Source organism: Budorcas taxicolor, chromosome 20 (assembly GCF_023091745.1).
Source record: "Budorcas taxicolor isolate Tak-1 chromosome 20, Takin1.1, whole genome shotgun sequence".
In the NCBI taxonomy this organism is placed as follows: domain Eukaryota; kingdom Metazoa; phylum Chordata; class Mammalia; order Artiodactyla; family Bovidae; genus Budorcas; species Budorcas taxicolor.
Genome location: NC_068929.1, coordinates 8,245,415 through 8,259,740, shown reverse-complemented (window position 1 = coordinate 8,259,740; position 14,326 = coordinate 8,245,415). Strand labels below are relative to the sequence as shown.

The 14,326-nt window shown below is 52.2% G+C and overlaps 1 protein-coding gene across 1 annotated transcript in view; it reads right to left on the bottom strand.

Annotated features, from left to right (window-relative positions):
• Window positions 1-12,090, bottom strand: part of ERGIC1 (endoplasmic reticulum-golgi intermediate compartment 1) — a 115,397-nt gene extending 103,307 nt beyond the window's left edge. Inside the window, exon 1 of the mRNA XM_052659135.1 lies at window positions 11,968-12,090. Coding sequence (XP_052515095.1) covers window positions 11,968-11,987 — 20 coding nt within the window. The 5' untranslated portion in view covers window positions 11,988-12,090. The remainder of the gene's footprint in view (window positions 1-11,967) is intronic.
• Window positions 12,091-14,326: the final 2,236 nt, after the last annotated feature.

The window sequence follows — 14,326 nt, the reverse complement described above, 5'->3', positions numbered from 1 at the left end:
GGGCACAGTATAGGCACTGGATAAGCAGGGACCACCGTGGGCACTGTGGGCACAGCACAGGCACTGGGTAAGCAGGGACCACCGTGGGCACTGTGGGCACAGCGCTGGCACTGGGTAAGCAGGGACCACCGTGGGCACTGTGGGCACAGCACAGCGCTGGGAGGTCCCTGAGAGAGACACCCTGGAGGCTGAGGGTATTCAGGGATTTGGAGAAGGGAGTGCCACTCCAACTGAGGTTAGGCCAGCCCGGGACTGCTGAGGAGCAAAGTCAGGTCTGGTGGCAGAGCTGGCCGTGCGCCCCCAGCACCATCCAGGGGAGGAAAGCCCCAGGCCAGGAAGCACACCCTGAGAGGCCTCTGCCCAAATCTGGGGGTCCCTCACTCCTCTGCTTCCAGCTCCAAGTCCAGACGCACCAGATCCCCCTCCCGAGTCCAGGGGCTCCACCCAGTCCTGTCCACCAGGCAAGCCTGTGCTGGCCCCTGGTACGTGCTGCACACAGCCCACCCGCCGCCAGCCGCAGGCCGTCATCAGCCCTCAGAAGGCTTTGGTTTGGCCCAGCCTAACGTTCAACAACAAAAAAATTGAAAGCAGTTACTAATAGTTTTCACACAATTTACGAGATTTTCATCATTTCCTGAAAAACAGGGTGATCTGGAGGGCAACAAGCCACAGGGAGCTGCCCCTTTCCAACGGAGCATCACCCTCTGACGGGCTCCAGCCCCTGCACCCAGCTGCCCCCACCCCCACCCCAAGGTACCTTCTGGGATCCTGGGGGCATCTGTGTGTGACCCTGTGACCACTTTGTCTCCCACTAGAGGTTACTGCCTTGGTGTCCAGGGTCACCATGTGGGTGCCACTTAAGAGAAGGGAGCCCAGCTCCGGGCTGAATCACCCCAGGTGTCCTCACCAGGGCACATCTCTGCCCTGCACACCCCAGGAGTCCCGGCCTTACCATGTCTGCCCGTCAGGTGCCCCTCTGCACAGATCCACCAGGGCTGAGCATGGGGCACAGCACAGGGCAGCCAGCCAAGGCCAGGATGAGAGAAACACACCCTGCTTTCTAAGCATACTTGTCCCGCAAACCACACGGTTCAGCCCATCCTCATAAAAGTCCTGCCGGGAAAGTGTGAGTACCCCAACACGCAGATGAGGAAAAGGGAGGCTCACAGACTCAGGCGTCTTGTTCAGGGCCCGGAGCCCAGGGAACACGGGGAATGGCCTCATATCCAGGGCGATCTGCCAAAAGGGCTGAGCGTGAGGGTCTGCTCCCGAGGGAGGCACTCCGAAGGCAGCCCTCGAGGGACTCGTAGGGAAGAAAGCCACTCCTAAAGGGGGCCCACAACCTAGCCCTTGCCCCTGAAGACACCTGCTCCATGTCACAAAGGTGCCCTTGGACCCAGCAAAACATCCAAACAAGGCAAGTATCGCCAGGTTCCTTCCAAAGTAGTGAAGGGGTATTTTAGTTAAACTCTGCTATGTCACCGTGGCTCCTGGTGTGAAAGCACGAGGGAAAAGGATGGTGCAACCTGGTGGGGAGCCACAAAAATCAACAACGTCTGGGCACCAGCGAGGCAGGGAGCACGTGCCAAAGCGCCCTGGCTCGACTAAGGCCCCAAGTTCAAGGCCTAGTCCCGCACTTCCTCAGCTATGTACCTGGGCCAGTCACTTCCCAGCTCTAAATACTGGCTTCCCGTTTCCAAACTAAATTAGGAAACAATCAGCAGAGTGAAAGGGCACCTTTTTCACTGGGAGAAAATATTTGTGAACTATGTATCTGAAAAGTGGTTAATATCCAAAATACGTAAGAAATTCCTTCAACTCCGTAGCAAATTATACACACACAAAATACACAACAACAACAACACCCACAACCAGATAACCTGATTAAGACTGGGCAGAGGACCTGAACAGACACTTCCCCACGTAAGACACACAAACGGCCAACAGGTATATGGAAAGATCCTCAACATCACTAACAATTCAGTTCAGTTCAGTTCAGTTGCTCAGTCGTGTCCGACTCTTTGCGACCCCATGAATCGCAGCATGCCAGGCCTCCCTGTCCATCACCAACTCCTGGAGTTCACTCAGACTCGAGTCCATCGAGTCAGTGATGCCATCCAGCCATCTCATCCTCTGTCATCCCCTTCTCCTCCTGCCCCAATCCCTCCCAGCATCAGGGTCTTTTCCAATGAGTCAACTCTTTGCATGAGGTGGCCAAGGTATTGGAATTTCAGCTTCAGCATCAGTCCTTCCAGTGAATACCCAGGACTGGTCTCCTTTAGGATGGACTGGTTGGATCTCCTTGCAGTCCAAGGGACTTGCAAGAATCTTCTCCAACACCACAGTTCAAACGCATCAATTCCTCAGCACTCAGCTTTCTTCACAGTCCAACTCTCATCATGACTACTGGAAAAACCATAGCTTTGACTAGACGGACCTTTGTTGGCAAAGTAATATCTCTGCTTTTTAATTTCACTAACAATTAGGGAAATGCAAATCAAAACCACAGTGAGATACCACCTCACACTTTGTCAGGATGGCTATCACCCAAATAAATAAAAGATAACAAGTGTTGGGGACATTGTGGAGGAACTGGAATTCTTGTATACTGTTGGCGGAAATGTCACTCAGAGAAGCGACTACGGAAAACAGTAAGAAGGGTCCTCAAAAAACTAAAAATAGAAATACCAAACCAGTAATCAGGGTATTTTTCCAAAATAACTGAAATCAGGATCTTAAAGAGGTATATACACCCCCATATTCACCGCACCATTATTCACAACAGCCGAAATGTGGAAATGACCCGCGTGTCCATGGCCGGATGAGTGGATAAGGAGAATGTGGCGTACACCACAAAGGGATGTTACTCAGCCTTAAAAAGGGAAAACCATGGATGAACATGGCGAACGCTGCATTAGGTAAAATAAGCCGGTCACAGAAAGCGTGTTAGCTGCTCAGTCGTGTCCAGTTCTTTGCAACCCCATGGACTGTAGCCTGCCAGGCTGTTCTACCATGGGATTCTCCAGGCAAGAATACTGGAGTGGGTTGCCATGCCCTCCTCCAAGGGATCTTCCCAACCCAGGGATCGAACCCAGGTCTCCCACATTGCAGGCAGACTCTTTACTGTCTGAGCCACCAGGGAAGTGGTTAGTCATAGTCATGGAAGACCAAACTGCTATGTCCGCTTATAGGAAGCATCTGAAACAGTTAAATCTACAGCAGCAGAGAGTAGAACAGTGGTTGCCAGGGGCTGGAGGAGGAGAAGGAAATGGGAATTTGCTATTCAACAGGTATAAAGTTTCAGTCATGCAAGACAAATAATAAGTTCCAGAGATCTGCTCTACCACACTGCACCCAGCATTAGCAATACTGCACGGTGCACTTAAAAAGCTGTTAAGAGGGTAGCTCTCATTTTAAAGTGTTCTGACCACAGTTTTAAAATTTTCAATTAATAAAGTGATGGAATTAGAGTTTCTTGAGGGGATGAAACTGTTCTATATCCAGACGGTGGGGCAGTCACACGGCATGAAGTCCATAGAAGAGTACACCCAAAAAAGGCCACTTTTTATGGCATGCTAATTAAAAAGATAAAGCACAGACAAATAAGTGACTATCATCATATCTATCTCGTGTGACCAGTGTGATTTTCCAGTTCAATAACAGAGCACACACACCGGCAGCTGAGGAACTGCCCGGAACTGTCAGGCATTACCAATAAGACGCGGACTGCCCCCTTTCCTCCTGAGGGATGCAAGCCTCACACCAAAATTCAAGAGAAAAGTATTGCCAGCACCCGATGTTCAGGGACCTGCGACTAAAGTTTGGTAGCAGCCAGGCCGCTCATCTCAAATAGGGTTTCCACCTTTTGGATAAACAGAACATTCAGTCCATTTCAAACGGATCTTGCTTCCTGTCCAGCTGTGCTGCCCGGAAGGTTCCGAGAGGCAGCGTTCAAGGAAAGGATTATGCTTTCAGGTGTCTGAGCTGAGCTGGTCCCCTGGGGCCCCTTTGAAGTACCATCTGTGTGACCCAGCATCTCTGGGGGTCAACTTCCCTGGATGTAAAATAGGAATAATGCCCAGTCAGAGAGTAGAGAGATTTGTAAAGCACCTTCTACATTCCCTAGCTCTTGGTAGCACAGGGAACCCTGAGTAACCCCTGCCTCTCTTACAAACGAACACATAGAAGCGTTGGCAGGCTTTTCTCCCTGTCTGGTACTTTTCCCCCATGCTGTTGTTGTTTAATCGCTAGGTCGTGTCTGACTCTTTTTAGACCCCATGGACTGCAGCCTGCCAGGCTCCTCTGTCCATGGGGTTTCCCAGGCAAGAATCCTGGAGGGGGCTGCCATTTCCTTCTCCAGGGGATCCTCCCAACCCAGGGACAGAACCTGGGTCTCCTGTGTTGGCAGGTGGAATCTTCTTTACCACTGAGCCACCAGGGAAGCCCTATTTTTCCTGCACAGACCAATGTAATTAAGTTAACAGACCTGAATGTTAAAGCTGACAACAGACAATTAGGCTAATTACCACTTCCTTCAAGGATCAATTAGAGCTGTGTTTCCCAAACAATATTTTGAGAAATGGTAGTGGCCGCCCTATGAGCCACATGGTGGCTTACAGAGTACATTTGGCAAAAGCTGGACTGAGCCAAGTGACTCGGGTTCCTTTTGTGCAGGACTTCTCAGAGTCTCGTAAGCTATGCACATGCTGTGGATCTCCCAGGAGGGAGCCCATTATGGAGCAGCACAGACCAGCAGACGCTGAGCGAGTCAACCTCACTGTACATCCAAAGCGCCCGGGAACCCTGGTAAACCACAGATGCAGACTCAGGGTGGGCCCTGTGACGCTGCCTTTCCAGCAAGCTCCGAGGTGATGCTGAAGCTGTTAATGTGGCACCACAGTTTGAAAAGTAAGGTAACCCTTCCCCCGACCACCACCACTGACCTGCCTTATTGACAGCTTTACTAGTGAAGAACCAACCCAGAGGAGGGAATGGGCTTGCAGGGCTGACCAGTAGGACCAGACTCCGCTCCCCAACTTCCCCTGCAGGGACCCACTCCAGCATCTGGCCTTCCCTGTGCTCTCAGCCTACTAAAGATGGTTCTCCTGATGCAGAGGAATCTGCTCAGTCCTGAGCTGTGCACTGGGATCACATGGGGGCCTTTATAAAACACTGATGCCTCAGCCTCCCACCCTCAGGTCCTGAGTACCAGGTCTGGAGAGCCACCTGAGTTTGGGGATTTTTAAAGCTCCTCCAGTGACTCTTAATATTCCGCCAGAGCTGAAGGTTACTGATACAAGGGGAGTGGATAAGTCTCACCCCAAACGCCCTTCTCACACCCTGCCTGCCTCTCCACTACCGCCCAGGAGCAGTTCCAAAATTTAAAAAATGAACAGATTACCAGATGGGAAACAGAACTTAATGAATCCACAGCTGGCTAAAGATACTACAGTATCGAGGTCAGGAATCCAAACCGCCTTGGGAGGAGAGATTTTCCATCTCCTTCCATGTTGGATGAGCACGTCAATGCATGCCCTACACTCCAGAGCCCCAGGGGCTGGAGCAGGAAAACCTGGGCCCTCCAGAGTGAGAGGCTCTAAGTCAAGGATCCCCAGCCCCTGGGGCACAGACCAATACTGGTCCATGGCCTGTTAGGAACCGGGCCCGCACAGCAGGAGGTAAGCAGCGGGCAAGCTTCATCTGTATTTACAGCAGCTCCCCATCACTTGCCTTCCTCCTGAGCTCCAGCTCCCATCAGATCAGCGGCAGTATTAGATTCCCATAGGAGAGTGAACCCTAAACGTAATGCGCTTGCATCATCTTGAAACCATTCTTCCCCACCTCCCTGCCTGTCCGTGGAAAAACTGTCTTCCATGAAACCAGTCTCCAGTGCTGAAAAGGGTGGGGACCACTGCTCTAAACTACCGTGAGACCATAGTAAGGGGTTGGGCGGGGGGGCTTTAAAGACTTTAGAATCAGGTGTCAGACCACATGAGGTTAGTTAAAAAAACAAGGGTTGGTGGCTTTAAGCTTCTTAGTGAGCACTTCTGGGAAAAGGTTAGAGATGAAAAACCAATGAGTCCAATCAGAGGGGGATTCTGTTCTCTCTGAACTTGGCGAGTGGGAGGGGAAAACTTTAGAGATGAGCCTACAGGATACAAGCAGGGCTCTGGGGCAGAGAGCAGCATTCCAACCCCCAGGACTTCCTGCTGATCCAGCATGTCCCTTACCTCTGCTGCACCTCAACTGGCTCGCCTTTAAAGTGGGATAACAAGAGTGTCTGCCTTGCAGGGTTACTGAGGGATTAAGTGAGCACAGGTAGGACTCTTACAAGAGTCAGGCACTAGTAAGTGCTCCATAAACACAAAATACTGGCTTGATTTTCACCTAAAATTTTCCTCTGGTCTGATCTTTATTTCCCTTTTGCCCTCATTTTTAAGTCTATTTAAATTTTTTTTAACTTGTTGTAAAGTATGTGTTTCCACCAGCTTACCCAAGTTCTTTCTGGGCTGAAGCAGGGCAGAAACGCAGGCACTCGGGTAAGCTGCTATCTGCCGAGTGCTGACTGTGTGCTCAGAGCCCGCCATGGTGGCTGGGAGGCTGACACCGGTGCAGGGAGTGAGGGGGGCTGCAGGGACCCCATCGGGCGAGGCCACACGGGGAGCTAAGGAAATTGTCCTTGATCAGAGCTACAGGCCCCACTTGATGGCTGAAACCAGGATGTGAAAAAAATCATGTCAACTTCAGAAAGTTCCCCTGGGGCTCTGAGGAGATCTACGGTCTCTTGGAGATGCCTGACCACTCGGAAGGCAAGAGTGAGAGGCGATGGAGGCTGAACCAAGATGCCAACAGCAGAGCTGGCATCGCAGGCTTGAGAACCGTGTGGTCACATAGGGCCCCAGGCTCGGAGGGCTGCGTTCAGACCTGGCTTAACATTCTGCTGTCACTGTCCTGACAAGCTTAATACTTTTCCAACAAGGGGTTCTGCATTTTCATTTTGCACTGGGCCCCACAAACTATGTAGCTGACCACACCCTGCAGAGACAGTTCATTTGCCCCTGCATCGACCCTACCGGGGAAGGCAGCGAAGGGTGCCATCTCCTGAAAATGAAGAAACTGAGGCTCAGAGAAGGTTAAGTCAACTCTTCCAGAGCCCGATGGTCAGAGACAGGGGAGCGTCATGCCCCAGGTCTTCGGGTTTCAGCAGAGGTGGCCAGCTCCCCCCTGCGTGCCTGAAAGTCCTGCTCAGGCTCCTCTGGGCCTGGGCAACGGGAACTGCACCCTGCCCCCAACCGCCACTGCGGGCCAAGGCAGAGACAGCAGGTGTTCTGGCCCCTGCCAGCCGGAACTGGGTCCCGGCAGGGCCAACACCCACGGAACTGGGTCACAAGGCCAGTTCCACCACTTCAAGGTCCAGCGACTAACGAAACAAAGCCTTGGGAGCCAGGCAAACACAAGTCACCTTTGAAAGCCCGGGGGCCTCCTCTGTGCTCTGCCTGCTCCCCCACCCCGAGTGCAACTTAGAGAAAAGCACACGTTCAAGGAAGAAAGGGGGTATGAACCACCCAGAGCTGAAAAGGTGCCCAGTAAAGGAAGAAGTGGCATTATCACATTATAATTGGCTTCCCTAACATCTGCTGGCTCATGGAAAAAGCAAGAGAGTTCCAGAAAAACACCTATTTCTGCTTTATTGACTATGCCAAAGCCTTTGACTGTGTGGATCACAAGAAACTGTGAAAAATCCTGAAAGAGATGGGAATCCCAGACCACCTGACCTGCCTCTTGAGAAACCTATATGCAGGTCAGGAAGCAACAGTTAGAACTGGACATGGAACAACAGACTGGTTCCAAATAGGAAAAGGAGTGCGTCAAGGCTGTATATTGTCACCCTGCTTATTTAACTTCTATGCAGAGTACATCATGAGAAACGCTGGGCTGGAAGAAGCACAAGCTGGAATCAAGACTACCGGGAGAAATATTAATAACCTCAGATATGCAGATGACACCACCCTTATGGCAGAAAGTGAAGAACTAAAGAGCCTCTTAATGAAAGTGAAAGAGGAGAGTGAAAAAGTTGGCTTAAAGCTCAACATTCAGAAAACTAACATCATGATATCTGGTCCCATCACTTCATGGGAAATAGATGGGGAAACAGTGTCAGACTTTATTTTGGGGGGCTCCAAAATCACTGCAGATGGTGATTTTGCAACCATGAAATTAAAAGACGCTTACTCCTTGGAAGGAAAGTTATGAGCAACCTAGATAGCATATTCAAAAGCAGAGACATTACTTTGCCAACAAAGGTCCATCTAGTCAAGGCTATGGTTTTTCCTGCGGTCATGTACGGATGTAAAAGTTGGACTGTGAAGAAGGCTGAGCGCTGAAGAACCGATGCTTTTGAACTGTGGTGTTGGAGAAGACTCTTGAGAGTCCCTTGGACTGCAAGGACATCCAAGCAGTCCATCCTAAAGGAGATCAGTCCTGGGTGTTCTTTGGAAGGAATGATGCTGAGGCTGAAACTCCAATACTTTGGCCACCTCATGCGAAGAGTTGACTCATTGGAAAGGACTCTGATGCTGGGAGGGATTGGGGGCAGGAGGAGACGGGGACGACAGAGGATGAGATGGCTGGATGGCATCACCGACTCGATGGACAGGAGTTTGGGTGAACTCCGGGAGTTGGTGATGGACAGGGAGGCCTGGCGTGCTGCGATTCATGGGATCGCAAAGAGTCGGACACGACTGAGCGACTGAACTGAACTGAACTGACAGGCTCTGAGAGACCCGTCCTCGGGGCGAGGGTAGCCCTGGCAATTTTTTCTAGGCACTGGAGTTACAAGAATGAAGGAAACAGATAGAAGTCTTTGCCTGAGGCAGCTCATGTTTTCATGGGAGGCAGAAAGAAAATAAGCACAAAATAATGAAGTGAATTATACAGTGTTAGGCAACAGGCGCTTCGATGAAATAATACCAATAACGGAAAGAGTGACCAAAGTTTCCTGGGTGCTTACTCTTCATCTAAACGCTTTACACACAGTGGCTCAATTAATCTCCTCAACAATGGGTACTGTTTTCATCCCCATTTCACAGACAGGAAAGCACACAAGAGGTAAGGTCCCATAGGCACTAAGAAAGCAAGGAGTGCTAATAAGAAAGGGCAAGAGATCCCTTTCTCCTCCTTGATTTTATTCTGTAGTAAGGAAAGCAAAATGACCAGGAAGCCTGGTTTTCTCCCTGGCCTCGAACTGGGAGAGGGAGGATTCAATCAGAATATATCCCTCTCCATCTCCTGTGGTCTTTTTTTCTTTTTTTGTATTAAGGGTTATTTAATTACAGTGTGTACATTTCACTGAACAGAAGTTGAGCATAAATTGTACCACTATATACCTATAACAAAACTGATATATGTTCTTAAACTTTCATACAGTTGTGACCACAATTCAGTGGCTGGATTTTATACTCTCAATAGGTTTATACAAACTGCAGAACAAGAGATGAATCAAGTGGCAGGTGTCAAGACAACTTTTCAAACGTCACCTACGCACACACGCAGAAGGGACTACAAAGGGACACGTGTAAAATTGCAGGTCGTCTCTGGGGTTGCCGGGGCAGCCCACATTCCTGGTGGAGCGAATCCTTTGTAGTTACTGTTCAGTGATTTTTTTGCAACCACACGGACTGTACATGATCAGGCTCCCCGACCATGTGATTTCCCAGGCAAGAATACTGTGAGTGGGTCGCCATGTCCTTCTCTCTCCCCCATGGTTTTTAAGAGATCTGACAGGGCTGGGGACCTTCCAAGTCTTCCCTTTTCACCCACGGCTAACAGATCAAGCTCCAGGGCCTTGGAGCCAACAGTCCCCAGTTTGAATCCCAGCTCCATCAGCTCACCACTTGCCTGGCCCTGGGCAAACAAGTCACATGTCACCCAGCTCTGTGGTGGGGCATCGGGCGGAGGGCTAAGCACAGAGCAGACACTCAGTAAACGTCTGATCAGTGAACCCTGAAGTGCATGGGACGGCGGACCCTTCCTTTGAACCTGAGCCCTGGAAGGAACACGTCTTAGAAATGTAGGTTACTAGGCTCATCCTCCAAGGTGCGAATGGGAAGTGTTGAATACATTCTCACTGTTCTGGAGTAGGAGAAGCTTTCAAGGAAATCGATTAAAACACCTCATTAAGCTGGGGCTCCCATGACACCTGGATACGCCAGATCTCCAACTCAAGGAGCACCAAGTCAGGAATTCTATGCAACCTGGGACCCTGGTCCACCCTTCAATCTAGGGCAAGACCCTCAGTCCTCAACTTCCTTCCCTTAAAATGTGAGGTTAGGTGCAGAGTGAATGAATTGTATGCCCCAAAGCAGTGACTTCTTCAATAAGGTCAAAATCACCAGAACCTACTGAACCACATAGAAGATAGAAGAGGGCAGGAATTACCAGCCTGGGTAAGGGGAGGCTTTATGGAACCGAAATTGGCCAACTACAGCTCTCTCGTGGCCTGAATGTTAGCTGTTGGTATGAGGTCTGCCCCTGAATTCCATCAGAGGAGCCTTTCCTTGTGTGAGAACTACCCTGGTGGCAGCCCCAGGGCTGCGTGGAAGGGGCAGGCTGTGAGACGGCCACAGCGCCCACGGCAGGCCGAGCTCCACGCCCACCAGTGCGAGTTCCCAGGCCACTGAGCTCTTCAGGCTGACACCCCAATACACCCACACGCCTGGGGGGCACTGCCAGGCTTTTCTGCCAGGAAGGCTGGCACTTTACCCTGGCTTCGTTCACAGCTGCAGGGAGGGACCAGAAGCCCTAGTCTGCGGGTAAGGAAATGGCCTCATGGAGAGGCGGTTGGTCCACTAACATCTCACTTCTGAACTCCACACCCCACCAGGCTCTGAATTAAGTGTCTTTCAGGCTCTCAGCCCTACCAGGTGGGACTTTATTTTTAGCCCCAATCTGCAGGTGGTGACAGAGATACCGAGAGGGCTCAGACACTTGCCCAAGTCATCCAGCTGAGCAGCTCAGGGGAGGTCTGTACCCAGAGCCTTCGCCCCAACTTCTAGAATATACCAACCTGCTCAGTGGAGGGGACAGAGACAGGATTCTAATTCAGCTCACACTAAATTCTAACCCACTAAAGCCCTGCTAGTTTTCCCTGGTATACACGTCCAGCAATGCTGCCTCAGGCCTGGACAGCCCCTGGGGCTCCATACCTCAAAGTAAAGTCTGGTGGAGACCTTTGTCAGTCAGGCTTCCAGAAGGCCTAGCCCAGCACAACGTGGACCGGGTGGCCGCCGGACTCCACAAAGGGCTCACTGTGGTGACTGGAGAAAGCCGAGGCCAGACCCGGCTGGGCCCTCTCTGCAAAGCCCTGCCCACAGATCCCTGGTCTGGTCTCCTCCCCTCCCCCAAGGAGCCCCCAGACCCAGAGCACAGGAGTAGGACCAGCGGAGGCACGGGCCTCCAGCTGGAGCCAGTGGGGAGAGGCTGAGCCTACGGAAACCTGAAACCCTCCAGCAGCTGCGTGGTGGGAGGGGGCTGCAGACCCCTGTGGACCCCTGGGGGCTCATCCAAGGTGCCCTGGACGCAACCTGTCACTGGGGTGGGGTTCAGGAGAGGCTCTGAAGAGGGGAGGAAGGGGATGGCTTCTCGTTCGCGCCCATCTAGGGGAGGAAGGAAATCTGTTTCCCAGTATGGGGGGAAGGGGATGCGACTTTGCGAGGTGTCAGGGCAGCCTGGGGAGGGGGACCCCGAGAGGGAAGGGGCGGAGCGGCCTGAGAGGTGGGTGGCCTCGCTTCCCGCTGCACGAGGAGGCCCTCCGAGCCTCCGGCTGGCTTTGTGTGCGGCAGGGGGCCCGCCTGGAGTCCCCGAGGGCCGGCGGAGGCATGCACAGGGTGGGGGACTGCTTTTGCGTTTCAGGCGGGAGGGGTCCGCAGCGTGCCTGAGCACGCCCCGCGCTGGTGTTGCCACACTCACCTCCTGAAGTCAAAGGGCATCGTGCCGTCGCCGCCGCCGCCAGGGATGGGAGCGCTGCAGGCCAGGTGGGCCGCGGCGCCGCGTGGGTCCCAGCCCGCTGCCAACGCCGCCTCCGGCCGCCCCGCCCCCGCCGGCCGCCCCCCGCCTCCGACACTCGCCGCTGCCTCCCGCCGCCGGGAAGTGACGCTCGGCTCAGCGCATTGGGCACCGCCCCCGCCCCCGGCCGCCCCTTCCGCCGCACCGTTAAAGGGGCCCGGGGGCTGGGGTGGGAGGCTGGGTGCCGGGACGGAGGTGCGGGCCTTAGCGGGGCGCGCGGTGGGGCTCGAGGTTTGGAGAGGAAGGGAGCACCCAAAGATACAGTTATTCATGCCTTGCCAGCCCCCGCCCCCCACTGTGTTTTCCATCAGTTTCTCTGTGGCCTCGAACAAATCCCACTGCCTCCGTTATTTTGCATTTGCAAACCAGTAATCCTGAGTTGAGGCCTCCCTGATAGCTCAGTTGGTAAGGAATCCGCCTGTAATGCAGGGGACCCCGGTTCCATTCCTGGGTCGGGAAGATCCGCTGGAGAAGGGATAGGCTACCCATTCCAGTATTCTCAGGCTTTCGTGGTGGCTCAGCTGGTAACGAATCCGCCTGCAATGCGGGAGACCTGGGTTCGATTCCCTGGGCTGGGACGATTCCCTGGAGAAGGGAAAGGCTACCCACTCCAGTATTCGGACCCGGAGAATTCCATGGACTGTACAGTCCATGGTGTCGCAAAGAGTTGGACACGACTGAGCGACTTTCACTTTCTTGAGATGTGCAAATTAAATGGCATGGTACAAATTTGGGCTTTGCACAGCATCTAACTCTGAGTGAAGGGCCTAATACCGTGACAGAAAGGTGGAGGTCAGGCAGGCGTAGATTTGTAAAGTGGACCCAACCACATTCCTGCTGAGCCTCTCTGGGAAACACGCTGGTCTTCTCTGAGCCCACACCCCTTTCCACATCTGCAGGAAGAAGCTGATGACGCTTACCCGAGGAGGTTTTTCCTGGGGATCAAATGAGAAAGTTGGGAGACTGCGTAGTGTGATGCCTGGCACCTAGTAAAGGCTTGTCACCTGAAGCTGTTGTGGTTGGCCTGCTAGCTTCACTTCTCTGCTTGCATCTTCAGTTCATGGTTCATTTCAGTGGTATTCACTGAGCCTGGCTCTGAGCCCAGTCTATTGTGGACGGCAGACCAAGACCTGTTGTGTGACTTGGGCCAGGGTAGACCTCTCTGAGCCTCAGTTTCCTTCTGTGCAATTCACAGGTAATCAGCATCTCCTTTCAGGATTGCTGAAAGAGAGGAGCTGGTAGCTGTAATACAAGACCCAGGTGGAGGAAACTCATTTTGAACTTCCCCTTCTATGACTGGCCCCACCTCAAGGCTTTGCTAACACAGAAGCTTGAAAAATCCCAAGGGAGGAAGGGGGGCGGTGGGGCTCAGGTTCAAAAAGCAGGGCCAGCAGGCCATTTCTCTTCTATAAATAGAGAGAAATGGTGGTACCTATTCCTTTGGGAGGATTCAGAATGCATGGTGCCAGTTCTGTCTGCTGTAGGGTGTGGGCTGTGAACCACACTCTTCCTCTGGACCCTATACAGTGTTGCCTCTTCTTCCCTTTTCTTTCATTCATTCATTCAGCCAGCAAGGGACCTGGCACCCTTGGGAGAGAGAAGGAAATCTCAGTTGGAACTTGAATCCTAGGAGCAGTAGAAAGGTTGAAGGGGCCTTGAGTAGCCACTGAGCCCAAAAGACTGCCTGGCCCTCTATAGGAAGGGAGTCACACAATGGTAAGCATTTGACAATGAATCCTCCCTCTCAAAGTCTGGTCCACAGTCTGGTGCTGGCCCACCAGGCAACTGCAAAGGCACCATGGGGCCAATTCTCAGCCCCAGCCCAGACCTATTGAATTAAGCGTGCATTTCACATGGTCTCCAAAAGATTCGTTGACCCATGTAATTCCTAGAGACACTGTGATAAAGGACCACATTTTGGGGGGTTAGGGGACTTCTGCATTTGCTGTGTCTTTTGCCTTGAGCACGTTCATCTCTCTGTGTTCCACCCTGCTGTAATGAACAGAGAATATGCATGCCTCCCAGTAGATTCTCCCTTTCTTCATAACTCTTAGCGATGGTAACAGAGCCCATGCTCGAGCCAAACTGTGTGGGGTCACATTCTAGTCTGTCTACTTACTAATTTATTTTACTTCTGTACCTCAGTTTCCTCATCTGTAAAATTAGGACAATAATAGTACCTTCCGCATAGATGTGTTGTAAGGATAAAATGTGTTGGTGAATGTCAAGGATTTAGGATAGTGCCTGGCACAGAGTAAGTGTA